This window comes from Centruroides sculpturatus, unplaced genomic scaffold (assembly GCF_000671375.1).
Source record: "Centruroides sculpturatus isolate CEXI.00-Female unplaced genomic scaffold, Cexi_2.0 scaffold371, whole genome shotgun sequence".
In the NCBI taxonomy this organism is placed as follows: Eukaryota; Metazoa; Arthropoda; class Arachnida; order Scorpiones; family Buthidae; genus Centruroides; species Centruroides sculpturatus.
Window position 1 is genome coordinate 30,834 of NW_019384600.1, and position 27,689 is coordinate 58,522.

Genomic DNA, 27,689 nt, shown 5'->3' on the forward strand with positions numbered 1-27,689 from the left:
TGCAAAAAACCCACATCTAAAATAGTATAAATAGAAGCAGAGTTCTTTACAGTAAGCCTTAATCCTGTCCATCTCCCCCCAGTGGTGGAATTTCGACATGTATATTATATAAAAACACGTGCGTATTCAAATGGAGCATTGTGTCAAAATTTCAAAGGAATCGGTAGGAACAAACAAACATTACATTTTTATTTATATAGATAGATAGAAGATGATCCGCTTTAGTTCATCCTCACAGAAAGTAAACTTAGCTTGTCATACTCGTAGCGCCATCTGTTGGACATAAAAGCCTTAACCCTAGATAATATCTTTTAATCTATATGAATGTTTAACGGAATAATATACAGCCTATGTCCACCCCGAAGGTCCATTCTAAATATTGGTGAAAGAATTTTTGAAATCGGACGAGTAGTTTCGGAGATTACCCCTACATCCGAACTGACAAATGTTACCTCTTTATAATATTAGTATAGACTAGGAAAATCATTTTGAAGCCAAGTAGTTGCAGTAGTTTTATATACTAGTAATTTAATTGCCCTATTTTATTTTAAATAAGAATATGAGCAAAGTATGAAATATTTTAATTAATTTAATATTTTATACTTAGCTTATATATTATGCCACAGAAAATATTATTTTCTGAAAAAACTGGTTGAATTAGAAAACAAGCTGTATGAAATAGATCCAAATTTACTAGATGTTAATAACAGGGTGGTAAACTTATCAAATCAAGTGACAGAAACAATGTGTAAGAATTATAAGAAGAAAATGAAATGGATAAGAAACCAGCAACAGAGTAGCATAAAACCACAGGCTACCTCCTCAATTGTATACTGTAACAAAATAAAGGACAAATATACAAGAACAAGCCGCAGGCCAATTCAATTTCAGTTCAATTCAATTTATTTACGGAGGCATAAATGCATACCTTGGCTCCGCTATGAGCACTACCAAGGAAATAAAATAGAGGAAATGTAAACAAACAACAGTATGCACATTGTAGGTTCCATTTAAGTTAATGGATAAAATCCATAAAATTATAATTAAATAAAATTAAATTATACTATACTTTAGTAAAACAAAGTATTCGCGCGACATCAAATCCACAAAATTACGAATAGAAGAAAATGAATACAGAAAAAACATAAGCGAACAGCAGTGAGTACATTGTAGATTCCATGCAGAACTGCATATAGAAGACAAAGTCCATAAATTACATACAGGATAAGATAATACATGTTGATATATGTAAGCAGCAAGAGTACATTGTAGATACCATGCAGAACTGCAAGATAATTGATAAAATCCACAAAATCAATGAGATAAAATTAAGTAATATTACATCTAAATAAGACTAAGTACTCACATGACATCAGTTCCACAGGACTACGTACAGAAAAATTAATACAGAATAATGTTAGCAAACGGCAGTAGATACAATGTATTGATAGATTCCATACAGAACCTCGTAATTATGGATAAAATGCACAAAACTTATAATTAAATAAAATTTGCGTGTAACAACGTATTCGCGTGTGAAATAGTAATTACAAAGCTAACACTATAAGTAGACAGTCTTTAAGTCAAAGTCAGTGTCAGCAGTAGATTAGTTGGCTTGTGATCTGATTGATCTTTTTTGCAAGTCTTTTAAAGGCAGAGAATATCTCTTTGTTGGTCCAGATGTTTGAGAGGTGGCACGGCCAAGCTATGTTCGATTCCTGCAAGAGTAGTCGCAGTTCAGTTCTTTCTATTTTTGTCATCACACAATCAAAAATGTAGTGTTGAGATCCAACCCAATATGGAAAAATAGCCCAATATGGAAAAACTATAAGAGAAAGCCAAAAGTGGACGAATGAAAATAATATATTGCTTACAAGAATCGACAAGTTGAAGGACATGGTGCTAATGAAAAGATCTACATATAATGAGCTTTTATAAGATACATAAAAGAAACACAATGCAAGACTGCACACCCAAGGGTCTAGAGCAGTTGCAAGCAAGAGTCAAGTGTTTTTCTAACACGACCCTTGCAAAAGAGCTCTGAACGAAGAAGATAGTAGTCCCCTCCCTATCAGCTTCAAGACTGTTCGGGTTTGCCGATACACATAAACCAAAAAGAAGCATAAGGCCGGTAGTTAATAAATGCTGCTCACCTATGATAATCCTAGAATGGTTATTCAAAGGTTTTATTAATGCACACATGTCTCCACATGAATACAGCATAAAACAGCTGCTAGAGTTGCTCCAAAAAATGAAAAATTTGAAATTAAAATAAGGAGGTTATATGACAGTATCATACTTTAAGGCTTTATACTCCTCAATCAAACTAGAGCCATGTTTTTGCCATCTGCAAGACTTCTTATTGAACAAGATTGGAAATGCAGAAAAGCTAAGAAAGCATATACTGGAATTGGCACATCTAGCTACATATTCACCTGTCTTTAATTTTAACGATATAACATATACTCAACATAGAGGAGTGGCAATATAGAGGAGTGGCAGATGTAAAGAATTAAATCATATCAAAGATTAGCATGGTGATTCTGAGTCAATCAGAATACGGTAAAGGCCTTAATTAATAAAAGAAGAAAAGACGAATATGAAGGTAATGAATGGGGAAGAATAGAAGAATACACGATGATGGAATACATGACACCCTTAAGCAATATTTACAAAGAAATAGGAACAGCTACTAACAAAAAGAAACTTTAAAAGGAATCCAACAATATATCAGATGCTATGTATGGACAAGGAAGCTATAGACAAGAGCCTTATTCCTGGAATTTATAGAATACTCGTATGAGACAGGAGGTAGCAAAAAGAGCTATACTACATTGGAGCTTCAAGGAGGTCATTAAAAGAAAGAATAAAAGAGCATAAAAGGAACGTAAAGAATGAGCAGCCAGTCACTGCACTAGTGGCATATGTTATAGCAAACCTGACAGAGGTTTCTGGAATGGGAAAAAGCAGAAATAATACAAAAGATTTAGGTCAGGAGACACCTTAAATATGTAGAAGCATGGCATATATACAAAAGCAATCAAGCAGGACAAGCTATAAACTTTAGAGAATCCTATAATGTCTCAGTGGTATGGAGAGCATGTGCAATATGAATATATCAGCAAGAAAAAAGGCATGGACAGTAAAGAAATACGCACAATCGTTGCCCATTATGTTATCACTTGATTGTTTATTTAATTGATTTTATTTTGTTTTTATGGTTAGTGTATTCATATGTTTATACATTATCAGTTCGTGTATTTTAATTATCTATTCACAGACTTGCACACTAGATGTTAAGAAAGTTTTAAAGCTTAAAAATGTTCCATAATCAATTTTGTTCTGTAAAAAATCAGAAGTTTTTCAATTCTTTCCTGAAGAAGGCGAATTAACTGACTGAAAATGTTAGATGCTGTAATAAAAAGACTGCATTTAAAGATTTTTAAGGTTTATTTATTTAGAATTTGGTTATCGCTGTTTTCTTGATTATTTGTATTTCCTTTGGAATTAGCACAAGGTTACTGTTGAGAACAAATTGCACAGGAACAATTTTGAGTGGAAAAAGGCCAGCCTTTTTCCACTCAAAATTGTTTCCACTTACTTTACTTGTACATGCAGTTAGAGAAGAGTATTTCCTACAGTTAGTGCTGTCTTCTGGGATACTTAAGATAGTAGGTTGGCAGATATCATATTGCAAGATAATACAATTAATTCTGGTGTCAATATTATCACTTTTAAGTTAACATTACTGTTAAGCTGTATACATATCAACAAAGACATTAAAATCATTGTTTCAACAAAGCAATGTTTGTTTCCATATAAGCTTCAATAAATAGGTATCCAAAACGTTAGAATAACTATATAAACAATATACGAATATAAACATTCAATAACCTGATTTTTAGTTTATTGTCAGACGATTGCTGGATTACATCTGGTTATAATAATGCATATAATTATTAATTAAAAGTTAAGTAATTTGGCCAAGAGATAGGTGTTAGATGCCATCGCGTGATAAATTTAATAATCAATTTAGAAGGTTCTAGAAGAAAAGAATTGGTCTGAAGTGGAAGTCGAACCCTCAACTCTTGTATAATCAGTATGGTTTATATCTAAATTAATAGTTCTGGAAACAAACATTGGATGGAGGTCCAGTCCAGATACTGTAACCAGCAATGCATGTACACAGCAAGTGGGAGTTGTGGGCTCAAGTCTCTCTTTGGGCTGATTCTTTTCTTCCAGAATTATCTAAATTAATTATTAAATATTAGTTTAATTATAATTATTACATTTATCAAGAGCTGGTGTCTATTTCCTACCTGTAGGCCAAATTACTTGACTTTTAATTAATAATTAGAAGCATTATTATAGCCCAATGTAATCCAGCAATCATTTGGTGTATATAAATAATAAATTCATAAACTCTATTTTTAATAGTTAGTTATAAAGTAATTTGAGGTAGGCTGTTAGGCTTCCATTTCATAACAATTTTAATAATTATAATAAATTAATTTTTAATTATTTATTTAATTTAAAATTAATGGAAGAAAAGAGTTTGTTCAGGGGGGGCTTGAATCTGTAATCCTGCATACTGTGCAGATGCATTTGCTACCAGAACTGTTAATTTAAATATAACCATACCGGTCATTCGTGGTGCCAACTGGAATGACTAGTGTCCGTGGCCTTCCTTGGTTCTTGGTACACTATTGCTTTTATTTCGGCACTGTGTATGCTTCTGCACTATAAATGGGTTTGCAGGTTTGAGTCTTGCTCTATGCCAGTTCTTTTCTTCCAGAAACTTTAGATTAAATTAATAATTAAAAATTATTTATTGTAATTATTAAAATTGTCATAAGATCTACCTCTAATCAAATTACTTTACATCTAATTATTAAAAGTAGCATTATTACAGCTCAATAATATGGCAGATCATTTTGAATTAGAATAAATCTTTGGCAACCTCCTAGTTAGCCTTATCACAAATTGAGTTTGGTTGCCATATTTTTGATAATGATTTAAGTTTCCATGTCATACAGAGCTGTTGATCATGTTAAAGAATTTTATTAATCTTAACCTGATTTGCATTTTAATTTCCCCAGAACTACAGAGTTTTGTTTTTCAGGAAACTTTCCTTAACCTTTGCAATTTTTCTATTATTCATTGTAAGCTGACAAAGATGTGTAAATAAATTGACTGTTCAATGATAATTATTATTCTTTATTCTTTATACAAAAGATACATGGTTTTTGCCAATGAGCAAAGGTTATATTATTTAATTTCAGATTATGTTGGAATGCTTTTATCTCTTTTTTTAAAATTTATATTGTTCCAAGACAATGACATAAATTTTAAAAAGTGCATATAATTATGAAAGTTGAATGTTTAGAATAAAACTGTTTGTTTTATTCCTGTATTTGAACCTGAGGATGGCTGATAAATTGCAACTACAAATATTTGTTAATTTTTAATTTTAATGTTCTGCTGGCTTAAAGGCAATATGAATTTTAAAAACAGTTGCTGATAAATTCAATATTACAACTTTTTACAGCAATCTTTACCCCTGATGATGGGCTGAGAGACCTGAAAGTACTTGGGTTTAGAGAAGATACTCTGATGGTCTCCAAGAAAGCAGAAAAAGGTAGATTATAAAGATTTGGAGAGATTAGACTTTTAATATTCATTTAAAAGTTTTTGTAATTTTTTTCTCTAGTTTTTTCCTATGAGAAAAACATGTAACTACATGTAACTAATTTCATTAATTTAATTTACATGTAACTAATTTCAGATATTCAGATGATGATGATTCTTATTATATTTTTTGTATTTATCAGATTTTTAAATATATCTTCATTGTACAAATTGAATAACAGGAGTAATATAAGGCAATTTTGCCCAACTCTCATTCCAATATGGAAAGGTTGATTAATTTCTTGTTTCTTATGAAACTTACTGTTAGTTTTTATATAAGTTTTCAATTAATCTAAGGGCATTAGAGCTGCTATTGTCCTTTTCCTTTCTAGTATAAACGAAAAGTGTTTGTTGACCTATGACGTCAAAAACAGTTTATAAGAAGTACAAATAAATTTCTTTTTAATTTTAAATTTCTTTATGATTCTGTTTGCATCAAAGATGTCTGCTTTAATTCTCTTATTTTTTTGAAATCCCATTTGAATGTTTACAATATCAATTTTGTTTCTAGTTCTTTTTAAAGGTGCTGTGTTTATATAATTCTTCAAACTTGTCTATAATCATTGCAATCATTGGCTATTATTTTTGTTTTCTTTCTTTCAAGTGTTATGAATATTGGATTTATAAGTCTGCTGGAATCTAGCCTATATTATAAATTTTTGTAAGAAAATCAGTAAAGTATCTAACATGTTTGCTTCTAGAGTTTAAGAGAATTTTTAATAGATTTTCTCAGAACCCAAAGTTTTTTGGAGCTTTCTGTGTTCATATTTTTTGATATTGAAGTTTTTAAGTAACTTCTGTTAATACTTTGACACTTATCTTATTAACTCTTACTGAAATATATCAGTTTTTATTATTTGAAAATGTTATTTCTCCCAAACTAGCCTTTAAAAATAAATTTTTAAAACTTGGATCGCATTACGAATCTTTTTTACGTGAGAAAAGGTGTTAGAAATGATTGCTCTGAAGATGAACCAAGTAGTTTGAAAGTACTAAATGAAGAGATCTTTCATGTCAAAATACTCCATTTAAGCAGAAATGAGTTTAAATTATAAAATTGTTGGAATGATTCAGTAATAGAGAAAAGTTTAAGAATTGAACATTATTATTATTTTGTTTTTTGAACTTAAGCACTTTATACAATAAATACAACCAACCTGATGATTACTTCAAATATTGTTTCATATTTGAAGTAATCATCAGGTTGGTTGTATTTATTGTATAAAGTGCTCAAGTTTAAAAAATTTAAGAAACAAATAGCCAGATACCTTTATTGATAATTTAATTAATCTCAGTAGTTGTTTTGCTTTAATTTACTTAATGATCATTTCGCTTTAATTGCACAATAAAGAAATCTGGCTGTTTGTTTGTTTATATATTAAACAGCCTGTAAGAAACTTTCATGTTGTCTCTGTAGTTTAAATATTGATTGAATAAAATTTTGCTTTTGTAATTACATTTGATATTAAAATATTTTTTCCTAGATCCAAATTTTGTTCAAGGAGATATGATGGGGGGATATTGGGAAGGATCTTGGGGGATGGGAGGATGGGTACCACCACCTGGAACAATTCAGAATTCTACCCCTGGAAAGGAAACTTTTGAATATGGTCACATGGCTTCTACACCAACAATTCCTCCCCAAACTTATGATTATAATCATACGTCTGATCAATATTCTTATAATCAAGTAAGTGTACTTATATTATGTAATTTATTATTAGATTAAAACAATTAATTTGATTAAATGTTCAAAAAGTTAATTTTGAATAACCAAGATATAATGAAATTTGGGCAGCTGGTATTTGGTACTCAAAATTAAGTATGGTATTCAGAATTTTTATTTAATAGAATTTTATTGAGTTTGTTTTAGAGATAAGAATACTGTTCCTGGTGAGGATAGTTAGTTTTTATGTATATGTATATTACACAAATTATTATATTTTATACTAGCAGATAAGCCTGGCATTGCTTGGGCAAAAAATTTAACAATAGCGAAGATTAAGATTATTACATTATAGTCAATCTTACCCATTCTCACAGAATGCAAGAATTAGTTCCCCCTGTTTCCAACTAATTAGAAAATTTTTAGATGGATCTAAAAATATGTTCGATTTTCCGCAAAAAACCGCATCTGCGCCTGTAAATCTTGCACATCACTTTATCCTAACACTTCCATTATTAACACGTCTCCCGTGAGGGAAATTTTGAAAAAAACCTTTTTAGTATACATTCTCTTGACTTACCCTATTAAAACGCAAAAAACTGCATCTAAAATAGTATAATAGAAGCTGAGTTCTTCACGGTAAGCCTTAATCATATCCCTCTCCCCCATGGGGTGAATTTGACATCTATATAATAGTAGGTATATAAAAACTCATGTATTCGAATGCAATGTTGGGTCAAAATTTCAAAACAATCGGTGAAGAACTTTCAGAGATTTAAGGTTTTGAACAAACGAACATTTACATTTTTATTTATATAGATTGTGGATGAAGTTTTAGAAACACTTGCAATTGTAAGTTAGTTGCAAGTATTTATTGGTTGATATGTTGGGGTCAGATGCTATTAATTACTATTTAAGCTAAAACATCATAAACTAAGTGTAAAATGCATTAAACTTACTTTAAACAGATATTGGCTTGAAAATGTTTATGACACGAATAATAATATATTCCATTAATAAGTAGATGTTGAACAGATCTAGTAGCACTTCATATCTCTTGAATAAGCATAATACTTCAACAAAAACAAGATACCCTGTCACATTTAATTATGTAAACATTTTGTAACACAACAAAAAATAAAATGTATTAAGTCATATGCCTCTATGTCCTTATCTTATAGTATAGTATTTAAAATGTCTACTCAGACTTATTAACAGGATGTATTATATCGATGTCTTTGTTCAGCAAAAGTTAAGAAAGCCTATCAGAAAACATATCAGCCTATTTTTCACCAGAGAAAACAGACTGTGTTTGTTTTCTCTGATAGGCTTTCTTAACTTTTGCTGAACAAAGACGTCGATATAATACGTCCTGTTAATAAAATAAGTCTGAGTGGACATTTTAAATACTATACTAAAAAATAAAATGATTTTAAAGACATTTTAATGTTTTGGGAAAATTATTTCAACAAAGCAATGTTTGTTTCCATATAAGCTTCAATAAATAGGTATCCAAAACATTAGAATAACTATATAAACAATATACAAATATAAACATTCAATAACCTGATTTTTAGTTTATTGTCAGACGATTGCTGGATTACATCTGGTTATAATAATGCATATAATTATTAATTAAAAGTTAAGTAATTTGGCCAAGAGATAGGTGTTAGATGCCATCGCGTGATAAATTTAATAATCAATTTAGAAGGTTCTAGAAGAAAAGAATTGGTCTGAAGTGGAAGTCGAACCCTCAACTCTTGTATAATCAGTATGGTTTATATCTAAATTAATAGTTCTGGAAACAAACATTGGATGGAGGTCCAGTCCAGATACTGTAACCAGCAATGCATGTACACAGCAAGTGGGAGTTGTGGGCTCAAGTCTCTCTTTGGGCTGATTCTTTTCTTCCAGAATTATCTGAATTAATTATTAAATATTAGTTTAATTATAATTATTACATTTATCAAGAGCTGGTGTCTATTTCCTACCTGTAGGCCAAATTACTTGACTTTTAATTAATAATTATATAATTATTAATTAAATATAATTATTCAGAAATTAATTTGTTATTACAGGATTCATTTTAATCTAAATATGTAATGTTAATGGGAAACTATTTAAACACACTTTATAAATTATTCTCTATTTTTGAATAATATTTATATATATTTTGTTTGGGATATAACTCATTTACTCACATATAAGATGAGGTTTTTATTCATTTTTCATTGCTTCAAAAACTTAGGTTGTCTTATACACGCGAGCAAAGGATTCTTTGCGTTTTTGCAATAGTTTTTTTGAACCGTGTGTTCATGTTTTCTACTGGATGCTCACCCTCTGGTGTTTAAAAAACAAAAGTATTTTATCTGGGTTGTTTGAAAGATTCTTGTGTATTATCAGGAGTAAAGATGAATAGCAATAGGAAATGCAAAGCTTTTGAATTGATTTTGGATTTGAAATTCCAAAATTGCTTGGGAGCCCAATATGTTTTAATCCATTCCTACATGAAAACAGATGATTATTCGGAAATCAGAATTCGGAGAAACTCGTAAGTGTAATCAATGGAGATTGGATTCGACTGTTAAGAATTGGCAAAAATTGTTCCGGATTGTCCAACTTTACGTGAACAAATTATGTTGTCGATTTTACAAGGTTTTTCCTTAAAGTTTAAAATGCCAGTAATTTTTGCGGGACGATGTGTGCGTTTACGTGCATTTGACATTTTATTTGTGATTAAACAAAATAAAATTAAATTGTACTAATAAATCTAATTTTCTTTATTTTGACCTTTAAAGTCACATCTCGTCCAATATGCAAGATCGTCTTATAAGCAAGTAAATACAGTAATTTTAAAACATTTAGTAACATATGTAATTTTAAATTGTAAGTGTACTTTGTTCCATTGACGATTTTAATTTGAACTTGTAAATTCTTCATATAACACATTTAATTGATTTAATTAATTTTAATGTAGCTGTTTTGTTCTGTGTTACATATCTGATGATATCTATTTTAAATAGATGAAATTGTTAGTAAATATTTCTTTATTTATTAATTACATAGTTTCTGGTTTTGGTTTGATTGTGTGTGTTTATTCTTTCTCAGTTTTAGAGAGTTACAGAAGACAAATCCACTTTAAAGTTCTTAAACTTTTGATCATTTATTAATAAATTATTTTATAATTTTTCAAATAAATTCAAATTGGGATTTCTCATTTGATATAATAAAATTTGGTGTAATTGACAAAATCTTCAGGTTTATGTTATGCTTGCAATGCAGTTTTCTTATTGGACTTTTTTGGAGTGTATGTTTGTAATAACAGAATAGCACAAATTACTTTTAGATGGAAATGTAAGTTGCTTCCAGATTTGTTTTAGTGCAACCATATGGCTGTGCATAGGAACAAATTTTTAGACAGACTCAAAGATCTAGCAAAGAATGCACTGCTCTAAATAAAATAAGAAGTAAGTTGTATATGCAAGCAATACATAATAAAATTACAGAATATAAAAGAAAACTATAGATAAGCTACATAGGACATAGAAGATGGGGAGTTTGATGAAGCTGGACACATGCAAAATTGTTTAATCCTTGAAGATGATAGTAACCCTTTTCTTTATCACTAAAAGCATTATAAAAGCAAAATATTACAGAAGTATGTGACAGTTTCGGCCAAAACGGTTGAGAGATTAAACTAACAGAGTTAAATAAGAAATTATTTGGATTATCATACAAATCAATTTTGTGTAAAAATGAATTATTAATTTAGTTTCTTTTTTGTTCCTGAATTAATGTTAAATTTCAAGAATTTTTATAATTTTTAGATGTTTACAAATGATAATCAGTACGAACAGTATTGGCCTCAGGTCGGACCAAACACCAATATCGTGTCGGCTCCGTTTTTGAAAAGAAACAAGATCGCTCCTCCTGGAGAACACTCTCCTCGAAGTGAGGAAGAAATACCCCAGCTCGGTGAGAATTTCTTAAAATTTAATTTACAAATTTTCAATTTATTAATGGTTGCTTTAATGATTATATTAAAAGTAAATTATTTGAAATACATATTTTGTGTTTAATTTAATAAAAATGAATATTTTATTATGATAATTTAAATAATATAAATTAAGATTTTATTACATTTTATATTTGTAGTGGTTTGAAAATTATAAATATAAATGTGAGAAATACAGATGTAACTAAATTCATAAAACATATTGTTAGTTTTGCTGATTAACCCCTTAAGGACATTGACATTTTTGATATTTTATAATCATTAATTTAATTAAACGTAAAAAATACTTAAAACTGAAAAAAAACGAAAGAAATGCGTTTATTTTGAAGAAAAAGCTTCAAATTTTATTTTCCTTTGTCTTGTCTTTCTGCGAAATTTAACACCGATGAGTCATTGTTTACACAGCTGGATGACCTTGACAACAGCTGGAGTCGGATTTCCCGGGGACATTCTCGTAGAAGTCTCGGGATGCGATGGGTTTATAGTAGGGTGACTACTAGTTGGCCATATATTTTTTAATATTTTTAAAAAATTAAAATTTTTATTGCAATTTTTGACCCCCTGGCTTAATTAAACTTATATATGATAAAATCTATTAATCAAAAAAATTAAAAACTATTGGTGGTTGTTTTTGACATCAGAAACTAGCTTTAAATAACTTTACCGAAGGAAAATCGGTGCACTACAACTTTAGAACAATGAATGAAATTTGATATCAAACTCCCAGTAAAAAACAATTAAAAAGCAATAAAGCGTGAAGAGCGCATCATTAACGGTTTTTTAAATTGCGGTGAAATTTTTTCGCGCAGGCAAAAATTTTGAAAAAATTTGGGGACCTAAAAAACATTCCAAAAATTAAAAAAAAATTTGGGGGGCTCAAAAGCCCGCATTTTTTGCAATGCTATGTAACTTGCCTGAGATATCTCGGGTTATGGGCTTAAGGGGTTTTAATTAATTAAAACAGTCTTTTCATCTTATCTGAAAGCTGACTTTTGGATATAAGCATCTTGTACAACCTAGGCAGTGTTTATATTCAATTATCGTTGCTTGATAATGATTGATTCTTCTTAAAGATTTAATTTTCTGGCACTATTAATATAACATATTATTAGTATTTTCACTTGTTTTTGGGAATGCAATGGCACAAACAATACTATTTCTGCAGAATACAAAGAAAGGTAATGCCATAGTAAAGTCTAATGTATATCTTCTTGACTGTTTTGTTTCTATTCTCCCATTGAAATCATCCTTATTTTAATAATGCCAGTATTTTTTTTTTACAGTTTGTTTCCTAACTTTTCTACATCCTGCAAACACAGCCTCTTAATTAAATGTCCTTTATAGAAACAATAGTTTAGTTATATTTCATATCACTATTTACTGGCCAATCTGGTGTTTAGTGATTTGATTATTTTAAAGTTTGAGCTTGGTTGTTTATACAAGATATAATAAAAAAATTTTGTTAAACATTGGTACCCTAAGTTTAATATTTTAACATGCATCAATTAAATATGTATGTATTTAAATTCAGATGCTGTGAAAAGAAAACAATTGCCAGCTTGGATTAGAGAAGGATTAGAGAAAATGGAACGTGAAAGACAAAGAAAACTTGAAAAAGAAAAAGCAGATAAGGAACAAATAGAAAGATTTAAAACTGTGGATTCTTCTCAAGAAAAAATTAGTGGAGATGACAAATCTCTATCTTCGGTTGATGAAACACCCATTAAGAGTAAATTTGTATGTTTTTTTTATTTTTTATGAGATAAATTATTTTGTTTCAGTGTTATGAGAAAGCATAAGCTTTATTTGATTGTTTTGAATTATAATGTAGGAGAGTGAAAGCGAAGACGAAACCGAAAGTATAAAAGAAGAAAAAGAATCCTCTCCACAAGTAATTGTTCCCTCACCTGAAGTTGTAAATAAAACAGAAGAAGAAAAACAACAAGAACTGGTAATATTTTACATAAGTAATTCTATAACTTTAAGTTTTTATTTGGATGAATTAGTGCTGTGGTTACTCTGCTGAATTAATAAGTGCATTTATGACAGTGGATGAAGTTTAATATACAGTCAAATCCCTCTACAGTGATATTTTGTGGAATGGGAAAAATTACCTTTATGGACCATTTTAAGACTACAAATTAAAGTATTGTAAACATAAAAAAGTATTACATAACAAGTAAAATGGCGAATCCATTTTTGGGATGAAAGTATGTCTCAGAGAGTGCGAGCAACACATGCGCAAATCTTTGCACTAGTGCCTGTTTGTAGAAACAGTCTCAGCATTTCATATTTTCTTTTGACCTGGTTCTCGGTCCCCTGACTATCTACAAGTCTGGTTTATTTTTGGCACAGAATATTTGGGCACCAAATACTCTGTGCCAAATTACAACTCCTGACATGTACTCCTTCATACCTCTAAGGTGTGCAGCTGTTGGCAGCAGCACGATTTTAGAGACAAGACATAGTCTCGTCAATAAGGTTACTTCTAGGATTCTAAGGAATGGAAAAGCATAATATTTCTGGTCTCCTGGTAGTACAGGACTTGAGTGATTTTATTGCATACTATTTCTACAGTATATGTTAAACATTAAAATCCAAAATCAGTGATAACCTGAATCTTCCTATGCAAAACTGAACTAATTTTAAACATACAGAGATAGGATCAGAAATGGAAACATCTTTTTGTACAGGAGTGGGCTTAAAATTGTAGTGAGTGTAATAAACCCTAGATCAGGGGTCACCAAACTTTTTTTACAGCCATCCAGATAACAGACAATGACAAGTGCAAGCTGCATAACCATTTTGTTCAATACAGTATACTAAATACACAAAAAATAAAAAAAAACCCAACATATTTATTTACCAATAAGCAAACACGATGGCTTCAGCAAGCTCATAATTGCTTTTATTAGAAACTTCATTGCAGGTACTTACACAAAAAGCACTCTGATAGCCAAAGTTGCAAAAAGTAGCCAAATTTTTCATTTCACTGATTTTCCTAAATTGAAATTATATTACTGTCAAATGCAAACATCAGATTGGACCAATTTTGGCATTTTTACTTACACTTATTTTAATTTTTTCTACATAGTAAGTTCGTCTATAATCTATGATATTTCTATATAAATAACTATGATTTAGCTCATTAGTGGTTTAGAGCAGCGGTGGGCCAGATGAACTGATCTTGCAGGCCATAGTTTGGTGACACATGCCCTAGATTAGGTGTAGAAGGGCTTTCATTTTTTTGTAAAATGGATTTAAACATCAGAACATACAGTAAACATTGTTAATAGTAATTTGTTCACAACATCTGTGATAGCTACAAATTGTAGGTATTTGCACAGAGGAGATGTATGTTCAATCTCACCTTGGTTTTTTTACTTTGGTTTCCATCTGAGTTTTATTCACAAACATAAGTAATAAATTTTGAACAGTGCAGAAACTTAATAATAATAATATCACATCACATACATTATAGACATATCCATTCCAAACACTCATAATATACAAAACACATTCACTGAAAAAATTAGCAAGTACACAGAACTCACCCAGGAAATAAGGCATCTATGGAGGATGGATAAGGTGCTTATTGTATCTGTCATTCTCTCCTGTACAGGTGTGATACCCCACACACTACACAAAAGCCTGGGAACATTACAATTGAATAGAAATACACAGATATAGGACAAAATAATAGGAGCACCTTTGAAAGAATGCAAAATATTTATTAGTAGGGATTTGGGCCACCATTGGCCTGAATTACCACTTGTATCAGACCTGGGATTGAGATAATAAAGTTTGTGCAGAAAGTTTAAGGGAATTTGCAGCCATTCCTCCTGCAGAGTTGTCTCAAGTTCAGGTAAGTGTGCTTGGTGATGGAAATCGAGCACAGACTTTGTTCTCTAAAAAACTGCACACAGGCTCAATGATGTTGAGATCAGGGAACTGAGGACACCATGTGAGATGTTCCACTTCATTATTATGCTCATCCAACTATGTTTGAACACAGCGAGCACAGTACAGGGATGTTGCCATCTTGGAATAGAGAACGTTCTCCAGGAAACAGAGTATGAAGTATAGGATGTAAATGATCTGCGAGAATACTGCGATAACGCTCGCCTCTGACCTTCTCCCTCAGGACTATGGGTAGCCCAAGCCATACCACGATATCGCTTCCCACAGCATCACAGAGCCCCCTCCATGCTTCATGGTAGGAACTGGACAGTCAACACGAAATGCCTCTGCTGGTATTCGCCAGACAAACACACATCCTGTGGTCTGAAATAATTTAAATGATGGTTCATCAGACCAGATGACCTGTTTCCATTGCTGTTGTTTCCAGTTTTGGTGGTCTTGGCACCACTGTCGTTGCTTCATAGCATTCTGTGGTGACACTAACGGCTTTGGGATGGCTACTCAGCCATGAATGCTTGCAGCATGCAGCTCTCATTGAATAGTTTTGGTGGATACGAGGTTCTGGAGATGGGTGTTCATCTCAGAGGTTATCTGCTGCAGTGTGGTGTTACGTTTTTGGGCGACTATACTCTTCAACACTCATCTATCCCGGTTGGTCAACTTCGACTTTTGCCCACTGTTCTGCTTCTCAGCAGACACCTTTCCCAGTTTTGTGTAGGCTGTCATAACCGTTGACACAGTGAATCTTGAAACACCCATGAGGTTGGCTGTTCTAGACACGGACGCTCCAGCAAGGTGAGCTCCAATAATCATGCCTCTTTGCACGTCGGACAGGTTGGACATAATGGTGCTTTGCTGGGAACAGAATTTTCTCAAGCAACTGTCACACTGCCAAATGCTTGACTGATACCTTTCCTTTCACCGCCACTGGATGGCAGACTTGCAACACGTGGTGGGGCTGTATTGGACAGTCGATGTACAACACATTTCGAAAGGGGTGTTCCTATTATTTTGTCCTATACCTGTACATCACCCTACAGAAGGCCACTATATTAAATACATGTCATATTGTTAGGATATTCCTAAATACAGACACACACTGCTGACACACTTATTTAAGTTGTCTTGATTTGGTTACTATGTGACTTGGCCAGAGTCAAGGCACATAGTCTGGTCCAGCGTAGTACACAGCTCTGCTAGATGCAAAACACAACATGTTCATTTAATTTTTTAAAATTGTACTTAAAGATACATTCTCAATTATATTTTAGTTTATTTCTTAAAAATCTTTTAACAAAACAGAAAATAAATTCAAATATAATTGAGAATGTATCTTTAATTACAATTTTAAAAAATTGCTGCAACAAAGATTAAAATGAACATGTTGTGTTTTGCATCTAGCAGAGCTGTGGAGTGAAGTTGGAGTTGCTGTTGAAGTGTAAGGTGGAGTTGGTAGATTTTTTAAAATGATTCTACAGCCCTAGCATGTAGGGAACTGAGATTCTTGATATAGTGTTATTTGCTGATGGACCTAACTGCATCTTTTCATATTGCATTTGCATTAGGATATTGGTCATACTAAAGGCAAGGGTATAAGGAAGATGGGGAAATGCAAGCGGGGAAGATTTGATAATAAAGAAAGACAACAATGGTTATGTTATATGTACATGGGGGAAGTAAGAAGAGTGATAGCCGGATCCTCTGCAAACTCTGTCATTCTTCAATAAACATTGGAAATAAGGAATTCCATACAGTCTTCAACCACTCAAAATCTGGCAAAACATAAACAGAACACATTGTTTTGGGATCCTAGGCAGCTGCATCTTACTATATCTTCTGTTAAACAATATTACAGATAGTCATACTCTTCAGATGCTAAACATAATCAGCAATTAGTCCAAACATGCCACTTTACATTTCTTTGGTAAAAGGGATCGTGCTATAAGTGCTGAATTATTATGGGTTTTAAAAGTTGCATGTACAAACTTTATTACAATTTTAATATTTCTATCCTCAACAAAAATTCCCAAAAAAGAAAACAAGCTATTTTCCTTATTCTACAACGTCCTATCAGAAAATTGCTGAAATTTTTCATGTTACATTTCCTACAGGTGTCCCAAAAGAATTCTCTTTAACCTGTCTATGTTGTTCCTGAAAATATTCGTGTTGACCTCATTGACCTGCGTGGGCAATCCTGAATATTTTCGTGTTTACATCGGAACGTCTTTGATACTAGATGTCGCTATGCATCACGATTTTTATATTAAAACAAACTTTTAAAATATAATTTTTTTGTTTCTATATTATTCAATATATTTATTTTGTTTGTGAAACATAAAAAAATAATTTTTTACAATACAGTAAATACAATTGTTATTTAAAAATAAGAAAAAAAAAATTTTAGGCTTAACATCAATGAAAATTTTACATGGCGTCACAGGCAACAAATAAAAATTTCAACATCGAATAGGTTAAACCCAAAGAAGTTCCACTGCTTAATCACAGAAATAATAGCTCCATATTTCTGGTAAGAAATGCTGGAAGAAGCAAGTTTAGAATATATTTTTTTACCATTATTTGCTCTGATAAAACTACAAATGCTGAAGACCAAAAGGAACTTCAAATCAAAATTAGACATTGGTCAAAACTTCAAGATCAAGTGATTTGTAGACATTTAAAATCTGTTTTTGTGTCATACAGATGGTGATACTTTGCATCAAAAAATTCTGATTTGTGTCAGTAGTGTGAATTTGCCATTGACTAAATTGTTAATGCTTGACTCAGATGATCAAATGCAAATAAGAAAGTGTTGTTCAAAGTAAATGAAAATGTCTTAACAGTTAGATGATGAAGACTTGCTTTATTCATACTGTTCATAATGCATATTTGAAAACATTATTGGAAATTGTGGGTGATGCACCTGAAGTCGTGGTACTTGTTTGTCGATTTTTTGATGGATTGCTGCCATCACAGTGTGCAGAATATGAAGTGCAAAAAAATCAAGTTTTTCAAAAAAAATTGCTTGTTGAAGTGTTCTTTAAAAAGCTGGCTAACATTTGGGACTGCTGAACAAGCATAGTTGAACAATTGGATGCAGTGATACATTACTTTACAAAACATGTTCTTCAAAAACATTCCGGACTCCTGTTCAGCAGTCTGTACACAATAAGAACAATAAGAAGATTTTTAAGGCAATGTTCTATGAAAGCTAAGCTTCTTTTGTATATAAGCAGTGCTGAAGTATTTGTGAAGTTTATACAACATTTGCAGAGTGACAGACCCAAGATTCATGTCTTACATTCAGAATTTGTCAATATCCTGAAATGCTACTTGATTGTATAAGTACTGTAGATGGTTGTAATTTTACTGAAACAAGTATAATTGATAAAAGACTGTGTGCAAACAGAAACTACCACAGGCTCGGGAACCATACTACAAACACCCATTTTGGACGGTCATAGGAAATGTAAACAAAATATGCTATGATCAAGCCACGATTACAGACAAAACAATCATCAAAACAAACTAAGATATTGTATTTGTGGACAGACAAGGCAAAATCACATTCATTACAGACATTGCTATAGCAGACACTAATAACATACACTAATTTTTTCGGTGTACATACAGTACTTTGTATATAATTCAGAACTCCCATAAAATAAGGCATCTGTAGAGAACTGATAAAACACTTATTTATCCTGTAGTATTTTCTCACACCAGCATATACTATAGAAAATTCTAGAAGCATTAGGTTTCAACAGCAGCAATACATCACATTACCAAAAGCAGCTAAACTAAACACATGCCACATAGGAAATTTTTAAATACAGATGTATTCACTAACAGTTCAGTACATAACTGCTTTTTCAGTAGCTATTATTCCTTGACCTTAGTCTGATATTGCATAGGCACTGGTATCAACTCTGTAGGACACAATTGGCTAACACAAAGAAAGATAAACAAACAAATAAATTATACAATTTTAATATTTAGCATATCATTTGATAGATGTTGAGAGTTAGAAGAATGCTGACGGAAATTTTATTGGACGTAACTACCGATCAGATTCTAAATGTTGCAAAAGAAGTTCACCAGAAAGCATTGTCCAAAGGTAGGATTATTATGGATGTTACATTTTAATTTACTTTTTTCTGAAATATTTAGCATTGAAAAAATTAATATAGATTTTTATTTTTAAATTTGAAACTTATTCAGTTCTATTTACGAAAACATTATCAATGAGTTTTACGCGTTTACTTTAAAGATGTGATTATTTACTTTCAGAAGTGATTATAAAATCATAAGTTAAATTTTTTAGAATTTTTTAAATTTAAAATTATGAAATCAGTATCTATAGGGTTGTTGTTGCTGCTTAGTTTTAGGAAACTTAACAAAATTGGTAATAATATTGGTAAAAAAAATATTCTCTGCTAATGTAATTCAAATTGTTTAGAATGAAATATAATTTTAAAAAATGTGATACCTGTTCTGCATTTAAACTTTTTAATGTATATTTACATGTCTTTAGTAACTTAAATTGTATAATTGTTGTTATACAATCAAAATATGATTAATATAATAAAAGAATTTATATTACTCTAAAAAATTTCTTTTGCATGCATCTGTTACTTTAAAATACTTGTCTATATGTTTTAAATTATGTATATCTATAATTAATTGACCTACAGAATTATTGTATAGTGGTCAAAATTCAAAAATAAAATTTAAAAATGTTATTTCACAGAAGTGCAACATTGAAAAATATTTGTTTACATTCTATGTCGATTGAATAATTCATATATCAATTCCAAAAAGATACTCTAACTATTATTTGTCAGGAATGGTGGAATTATTCAGTTTTTGGAAAGATAAAAATGAATAATAACAATTTTCTCAAGCCTTTTTATTTTAAAAATATTATAATGACCATTTGACTCTTAAGAACTGTTTATTTGACATGTCTACATGGCCATCTTTCTGTTAGAGAAGTAGGACAGGATGAAGATCATTGTTAATATTATTTATACTGTAATGTTTTCGTCTGTCAGAAGACCTCTGTTTGTTGGGTTTTGTTTCCAGAAATTCGGCGAATTTCTTTTGCTGCCGTAGATGCGTAAGTGCATAATGGGCTCCGCCATCAATTATCTAACTAATATTTAATATCTGGTTGATTCTTACTTTTTGTCCCTTAAAAAATATGGCATTGTGAGTAAGAGAACAACTAATTAACATTTTATATGAAATTGTACGTATCTGAAATTCAATTATATTTGTATTCAGTTAACTTTATTACAATAATTAATCAAATAATGTTTGAGATATTTTAAGTTTCATTTTCGTAGTGGGTTTAAAAAGAATCTTAACAGTGGTTGCAAATGCTCAAAAACCTTAAAGTCGGCCACGCGAAGACCGAGTATTTTGTATTTGTATGACAGAAGTCGGTCACACAAATTTTATTTATGTCGACTTTTATGATTCTTTTACCCTTGTAACTTTTTTTGCATTTTTCTTTTAACATGACATTTTTATTAGGTAAACAAACTTAAATTATTCATAAATTAAAATTCAAATGAAATGTGGATCTTGCCATCTTCACTGTTAAACTATTTTGACTGCTTTGTAGTATAATAGGTTATTTTTTAAATTTTATAACTAATTTCATTTTTTTTTCACAAATGTTCATGTATCTTGTTAAAGATGCAGTTATGATTTTTTAATGAAAACTTTCAATTATTCACTTCATTGGGCTGCAATTTATCTATAAATTTCCACTGTTGTTGGTTTGTCTGTCTTTTCTTAATTTCAAGAATGAAGTTAGATAAATGAAATCTGAGACCAGATATGAAAACCTTAGGGGCATGAGGTCTCGATTAACTATATACAAACATATAATGCAAACCCGAAGTCGTGTTATTTCAGTTCAAAAATTTTACTCCGAAAGGAGTTAGTTAGATGACTGGCACAACTCTGTTAAAGGAAAAGTATATTGTACAGGGACAAGACACTACAAAACTCATAACCAATTTCACTACAAAAAAGTTTAAAATGTTTTTTGCTTACAAACAAAATATTTTATTTGAAACCGTGGTTATATTTATTTCTGAGAATTGAAGGAATTTGTTATCTTTTTATAGGTAAATTATATTTTGTTTAATCAATTTTGATTAAACAATTTTAATACTTTTTATATGAGAATATGAAATTTATGTGCAACTTTTGTTGAAAGACTTAAATTAACATGTATTACTTATGATCTTAAATTAGAAACAATGTGCATAAAATATTGCATAAAACATTGCATTAAATTTATAAGTATATTTGAATAAAATAATAAATTTAATTAATAAATAAATTGTAGGATTATATTTAGATGTTTCCTAATGTAACTAACTATATTTTCTTTTGATATTTACAAGTAATTATAGAATTACATATTTGTAGAGCAGATATTACTAAGAGTATAAATAGTAAAATAAACTAGAAATTAATATATCAAATATTTAAATGAAGACTATATTAAAAAATATTTGTAAAGAATGGTTTCAAATCTGGTTAATTTATTGAATGTGTCTCCGCAATGACTTCCTTTGCTTCTCTGTCTGTTGATTTAAAGGAATGCAGTTTGTAAAGATTGTGTAGTAATTGCATTAGTTTTATACATTTTGTGTGTGTTTTTATGAAATTTGCTGTCTGATCTTTAACATATGAATAGAGTAATGTATTACAAAAAAGGTAAAAATGTAATTTTAACGTGTTGCTTTTGATGAATTTTATCAAATTGTTCAAAATACAAATCATTTCTGAAATTAAATGAATACGTCTGAGATACAACGTCCCGAGTGGCATTGATGTTAAGAACTGTTATTTGTTTGATGATTTGTTCTTAAAATTGCTCTTTGACCCGTAAGTATTTTAATAGAAAAACAAAATACATTGATTTTGTTTTCTGATTCCCAAACGACTGTATTAGGCATGTTAACTCGTTCGTCGGGTTTTCCCCTGACACGGTAATGCATTAATCTTGTATGTTTGATGTAATTTTTTCCAATTGTAGGTTTTCTGAATTTAGGGGAAATGTTGAGTGACCTCAAACACTTCCCATTTAATTCCTTTATCTGATCTTCTATTGTTTTCAATGTTACTAAACTCTGTATGTATATCTCAAAAGCTCCAGCTCGTCAGCTGGCCACCTCTTCAGCTCTGGCTTCTATTGCAAGTGGATTGGGTAAGTATTGTAATCTGGATTTATCTGGAGATCTATATACAGGCTGTGTCAAAATTTTGTCCTGGTATAAACTTTAAAAAATCTATTACATAAGTTTGTAATTATCCACAAATTTTAATTTTCTGATGTGTGTAATTTCATTAATTTTTTCTGAAATATCATTTTATCAGATTTATGTTTTTGTTTGATAAAATTATTTAATACCTGTACATTTTTATATATTAACAATATTAATTTGCAATTCACTGTAATGAAAGCTTTTTTTTTTTCTCTCTCTCTCTCTCTCTATCTCTCTCTGTTTCATTCTTTTGGTATTGTTAGCTGACAAAATGATTCCCAAACAAAATGATGTTTGTATGGCATTATTTATCTGGCAATGTTAATTCTTTTTAAGTAATTGCAGCACTTGTCTTATTGTCAGATATTTACAGAATTATTTAAATTCAAAAATTTTATCTTTTGATCGTTTATAACGTTGTGATGCTGTTAATATGAAATTTTTGAATATATACATATTCCAAGATATCTGATGAAGCAATAAAAAGCTTTGTAATTTCAATTGTAAAGGGGTGAGTATGTTATTTTTAACACATTACATAAAATTATTGATAAAGCATTTTTTAGTAAGTGTCTTTATTTTATTAAAATTTGCAAAAAATGTGTTAAGTTCACAATGTTGGTAAGATTAATTTTAAATTTAATTAATGTTTATATTGAGTATTTTATTTTCATTGAAACATTTATTATGCAGTTTTAATTTCGAAACCTTTCTCGTTAAAGTGAATTTTTATTAACAGTTAACATTTCCAATTACTGGCATATCGATAATACGTAATTTTAAATGTATAAATTTTGAGCACCGGGAAAGTCGTGCAAGAGCCCTTGCCGACTTTTCGTGTCGATTATAGAAATTGGCAATGTGTCAAATCTTAGTTAATAAGATTAACCTAGAATTATCTAATATCAAAGTTGTTATGTTGGTGAATTTATCACTCTAGACAAACAGTTACTTGTACTCACAAAAACAATCTTATTAAAAAAATTTGACAATTTGGTTTGTTGTTTGACTTAAAACGTAAATGAATTTTTTTAGGTATTTGTACATGGACATACATAATAAAATCACATAAATTTATCTTTCTTTGAATACTTTTTATTTATTATTGTATGGTTTTAATAAAATAGTTCCGCAGTATATCATTATCTTTTAAATATGGGATACAAACGGGACTTGCAGACAGTGCCGTCTTAATGCTGGACAGCTGTCCGAGAGCTTTGTGTTAATTTATGTGCAGACCACAATTTAACACTAATTTTCCAATCACCACCTGTCAGTCGTTTAGGCAGGATCCAGTACACTGCTTTGTCCGGGGACTTACATTGCCATCAAGACGGTTCTGTGTACGGATCGGAATAATCGGTTAAACCTTTCCTTACCGACTCACTGGATCAATTGATCTCGTCCCTTTATAAAATTTTAGAAATGGCAATTTTACTTGACAGAGAACCATTTCTAAAAAAATGAGAAATTATGTTGCAAAGTGTTGAATTTTGTATCCAAGCAATTGAACATTATACAAACATCCTGTTGTACATGTACTTAAAAATACGGGTAGTATGAATATGCTTTTGCTAATTAAATATTTTTTAAGCTATTATGTGTATTTTTATAGTTATCTGTTGACTCAGCAGTTCTGATTTTCAGACTGACAACTCTCTCAGTTGGTTAATGCAATATCTTCTGTAATTTTATGAGTGATATTTACGTAATGAAACTATTATTAGAATGTGTAAATATCAATGTCGAAACTGAAAGAAACGTAGCACAAATGCCAAAGTTATTATTTTCTTACTCGAATAATTGAACTTATTTGTTCAAAACCATTTAATCAAAACATAAAGTACTCTTTTTCTTGAAGATTGTTCTTTTTACATTACATATTACTTCAAAAAGTTTTGCAACTTGCACTCTTCCATCTGCATAATGCTGTCTAATATTTTATTTATAATTGTAATGGGAATAGTTATTTCGTTTAATTTTTTCCTAGGAAGTGCAGCCATTCAAGTAATCAATGCCAATAACTTGTCTAAGCATTGTTAGAAATTGTTAATTCTTGCCGACAGAAGTTCTAAATCATATCATCATTGGTTATTTTTCAATGAGTATATATATATATATACATTCATTGAAAATAACCAATGATTGAAAAAAATAAATTTCAATTAAATGTAGAATTAACAATTTGTTTAGAAAAATGCCATAGTTGTTATGTTTAATTGTTTTAATGAAGTTTTCTTTGTAGAAAAATACTTTCAAAAATTCCTAGATTAAAAGATCTTACTATTTTCTGACTTCTGTATGTGTTACATAAATTTATTTTGAATGAGATTTTCACAATAACCTCTACTGAACATGTGTGTACCTAACTGAATAAGTTGGTAATTTTACAATGTTTTATATTTTACTAATTTGTTACATTTATGTTTAATGATACATTAAACATTAATGTTAATTTGTTTTTAATGAGATTTATAGATTCAAGATATATGAAAATGCTTATTTATATTTTTATATATTTTTGTTAATTGCTTGTTTGAGAAATTTCTCAGAAATTAAGAAGTTGATATTCACTTTTTTTTATAGATACAAATATTCATTTCTGTTTTTAAAAAATCAAAAATTATGATTAAAGTAAAAAACTGTATTCATTACCTAAATATTTAGAACTAAGCAGAAAATAATTCCAGAAACATTTAGACCAGAAGGTCTCTAAACTAATGCCTGCTAGCCAAATACCATTCCAGACACACATTTATTCAGCTTGCCTAGTTCAGTTTTTGCCAGCACATTTTATCGTCAACATTCAAACTAGTTCAAATCACATAAGCTTCTGAAAAGTCAACTAGAATTAATAGACTTTGCCTCAAATGATTTTTATAAAATATACTACAAACATCTTTAAAACTGGCAATATTTTTAATTTGAACATTTTCAGCAGCTTTTATTTAGCCTTTAGACTTTTGAAGGAGTGCTTTTAAACAGAAATTAGAATATAGAAGCAAAATTTAAAATTGACTTTAGACAACTGATGCTACAATCACATTCACTTAGCTGGAACAATTCTTTGTGTTGTTTGATTATAAACCAGAAGGAAATGTCATAATGATCAGTTATATTTTAGGACTTTTATAACATTTTTGTTATAAAAATGACACCAAATAAAAATAAAATCTAACTATATAAAGCTGAAAACCAGATTCATTCTTTCTGTCACTGTATGCAAAAATGGCCACTAGGAGCGCCCCTAGCTATTATTTAAATTAACAATAAATTCAGTATATTATTATTTGATGTGGTTTTTGCATTTTTGGCTGCGTTTCAGTAGAGTACGCCATGAGAAATTCAGTATATTATTATTTTTATTTGTAATAGGAATTAATTATTTATACCATGGAATGACACGACTCCTGCTAGAACACCCATTAGGGGGCATCCCGAGTTACTACAATAGAAGTACAAAATAATGTAATCTTAACCAGTTAAATGTTTTTGTTCACTTTATTCGAGTTTCATAAAATCCTGTTTAAAGAAGGGAATTTGTTAAATTTTTGAAAATCTGTGCCAAAAGAGTATTTTAAGTCTTGAAGTTGCATGGGAAATGCTTTATATTTTTGCTTCTACATATCTTTGTGAACAAACCTTTTTGTAAATGAAATATATGAAATCAAAATATTAAACATTATTGCTCAGTGAACATCTAAAGGGGATTTTATTATTGGGTACCACAAAATTTATTCTGGATTTTGACAACATTCTTTTGAAAAACAATTGCAAATTTTACATTGATTTCTGTTCATTGGTATTTGGAGAAGAAATCTTTGACTATATCTTTTGAACCTGACTCCTTTTATGGCTTATGTGACCTCTCTCATAAAAAGGTTGGAGGCCCTTTGATTGATTTAGACAGTGATTTTAAGACACGTTTGATTGTTTTTATATTGACTTTATGCTTTTGTCTGTCGCATATCTTGGAAACTAAATTAATGTTATTGATTCGGTTCGGAATGGCAAAATTGACAGATGCTTTTACGAGTACAGTAGAGTCTCGATAACTCGACATTCCGTTATCTCGTCGTGTCGTTCAAAAATAAATAAATGCTTGTAATGTCATTTTTACCACTATAACTTAACACTAGGATCAAATAAGTTGTTATTCTTTACTAGCAACATTTGATAATATCATCAGTTCCACGTGCTAACAAAGAATATAACATTTTTCCAAAGTGCCACTGAAAAACAACATGATGAGAATGTCACTAACTGAAAAGTAGCCATTGAATGGCCAATATTTTTTGACCCTTAACTGGCATTGTAAATTTGACAAATGTAACTAGTATCGTGGGGGCTGCGTGGCCCCAAGCAAAATTTGTTTTTAGAGAGCAAGTTTCAACCATTTGACAGTTTAAAAGTGCATAAATTCTAAATAAAACCCTCATTTGGTATAATCAACTCTTTTTTTATTCATATAACTCTTTTTACTTAATTATTACAAGAGCTCACAAAAATGTTACAACTTTTGGTGTTTGCTATTCCTAACAATACGAAAATATGAAAAAATTTGTGGGCAGAGGCACCACCGTGATATAAGCTGACAATAAGTAATGATCAATTTCATCACGCAATTCTTTTGAGTACTGTACTTTGAATATTCAGTTTTTCTGTTTATAATGTGATCTTTAATTAGAACTCGACTGGTTGACCTGAGATATTTCATTTCAGCATTGGAACTTTTTGAAAGTAGATGGCGCTAGTCATTATAATTTTATATTAAAACTAACTTTGAAATATAATTTGTTCTATTTTTACATTTATTAATATATATATATATAATATATATTGTTTGTGCAAAATAAAATAATTTTGGACGATACAATAGCCACGATTANTAAATATTTAGAACTAAGCAGAAAATAATTCCAGAAACATTTAGACCAGAAGGTCTCTAAACTAATGCCTGCTAGCCAAATACCATTCCAGACACACATTTATTCAGCTTGCCTAGTTCAGTTTTTGCCAGCACATTTTATCGTCAACATTCAAACTAGTTCAAATCACATAAGCTTCTGAAAAGTCAACTAGAATTAATAGACTTTGCCTCAAATGATTTTTA

General features: G+C 30.2%; 1 protein-coding gene across 3 annotated transcripts in view; it reads left to right on the forward strand.

Annotated features, from left to right (window-relative positions):
• Positions 1-27,689, forward strand: part of LOC111624964 (arginine/serine-rich protein PNISR-like) — a 56,205-nt gene that overhangs the window by 10,139 nt on the left and 18,377 nt on the right. For 2 of the 3 annotated variants that reach the window (XM_023367960.1, XM_023367961.1), the window contains exons 4-10: positions 5,549-5,638; positions 7,173-7,378; positions 11,182-11,329; positions 12,901-13,106; positions 13,201-13,320; positions 19,302-19,404; positions 22,462-22,518. In XM_023367960.1, coding sequence (XP_023223728.1) covers positions 5,549-5,638; positions 7,173-7,378; positions 11,182-11,329; positions 12,901-13,106; positions 13,201-13,320; positions 19,302-19,404; positions 22,462-22,518 — 930 coding nt within the window. The remainder of the gene's footprint in view (positions 1-5,548; positions 5,639-7,172; positions 7,379-11,181; positions 11,330-12,900; positions 13,107-13,200; positions 13,321-19,301; positions 19,405-22,461; positions 22,519-27,689) is intronic. The other variant, XM_023367962.1, reaches the window with a different exon arrangement.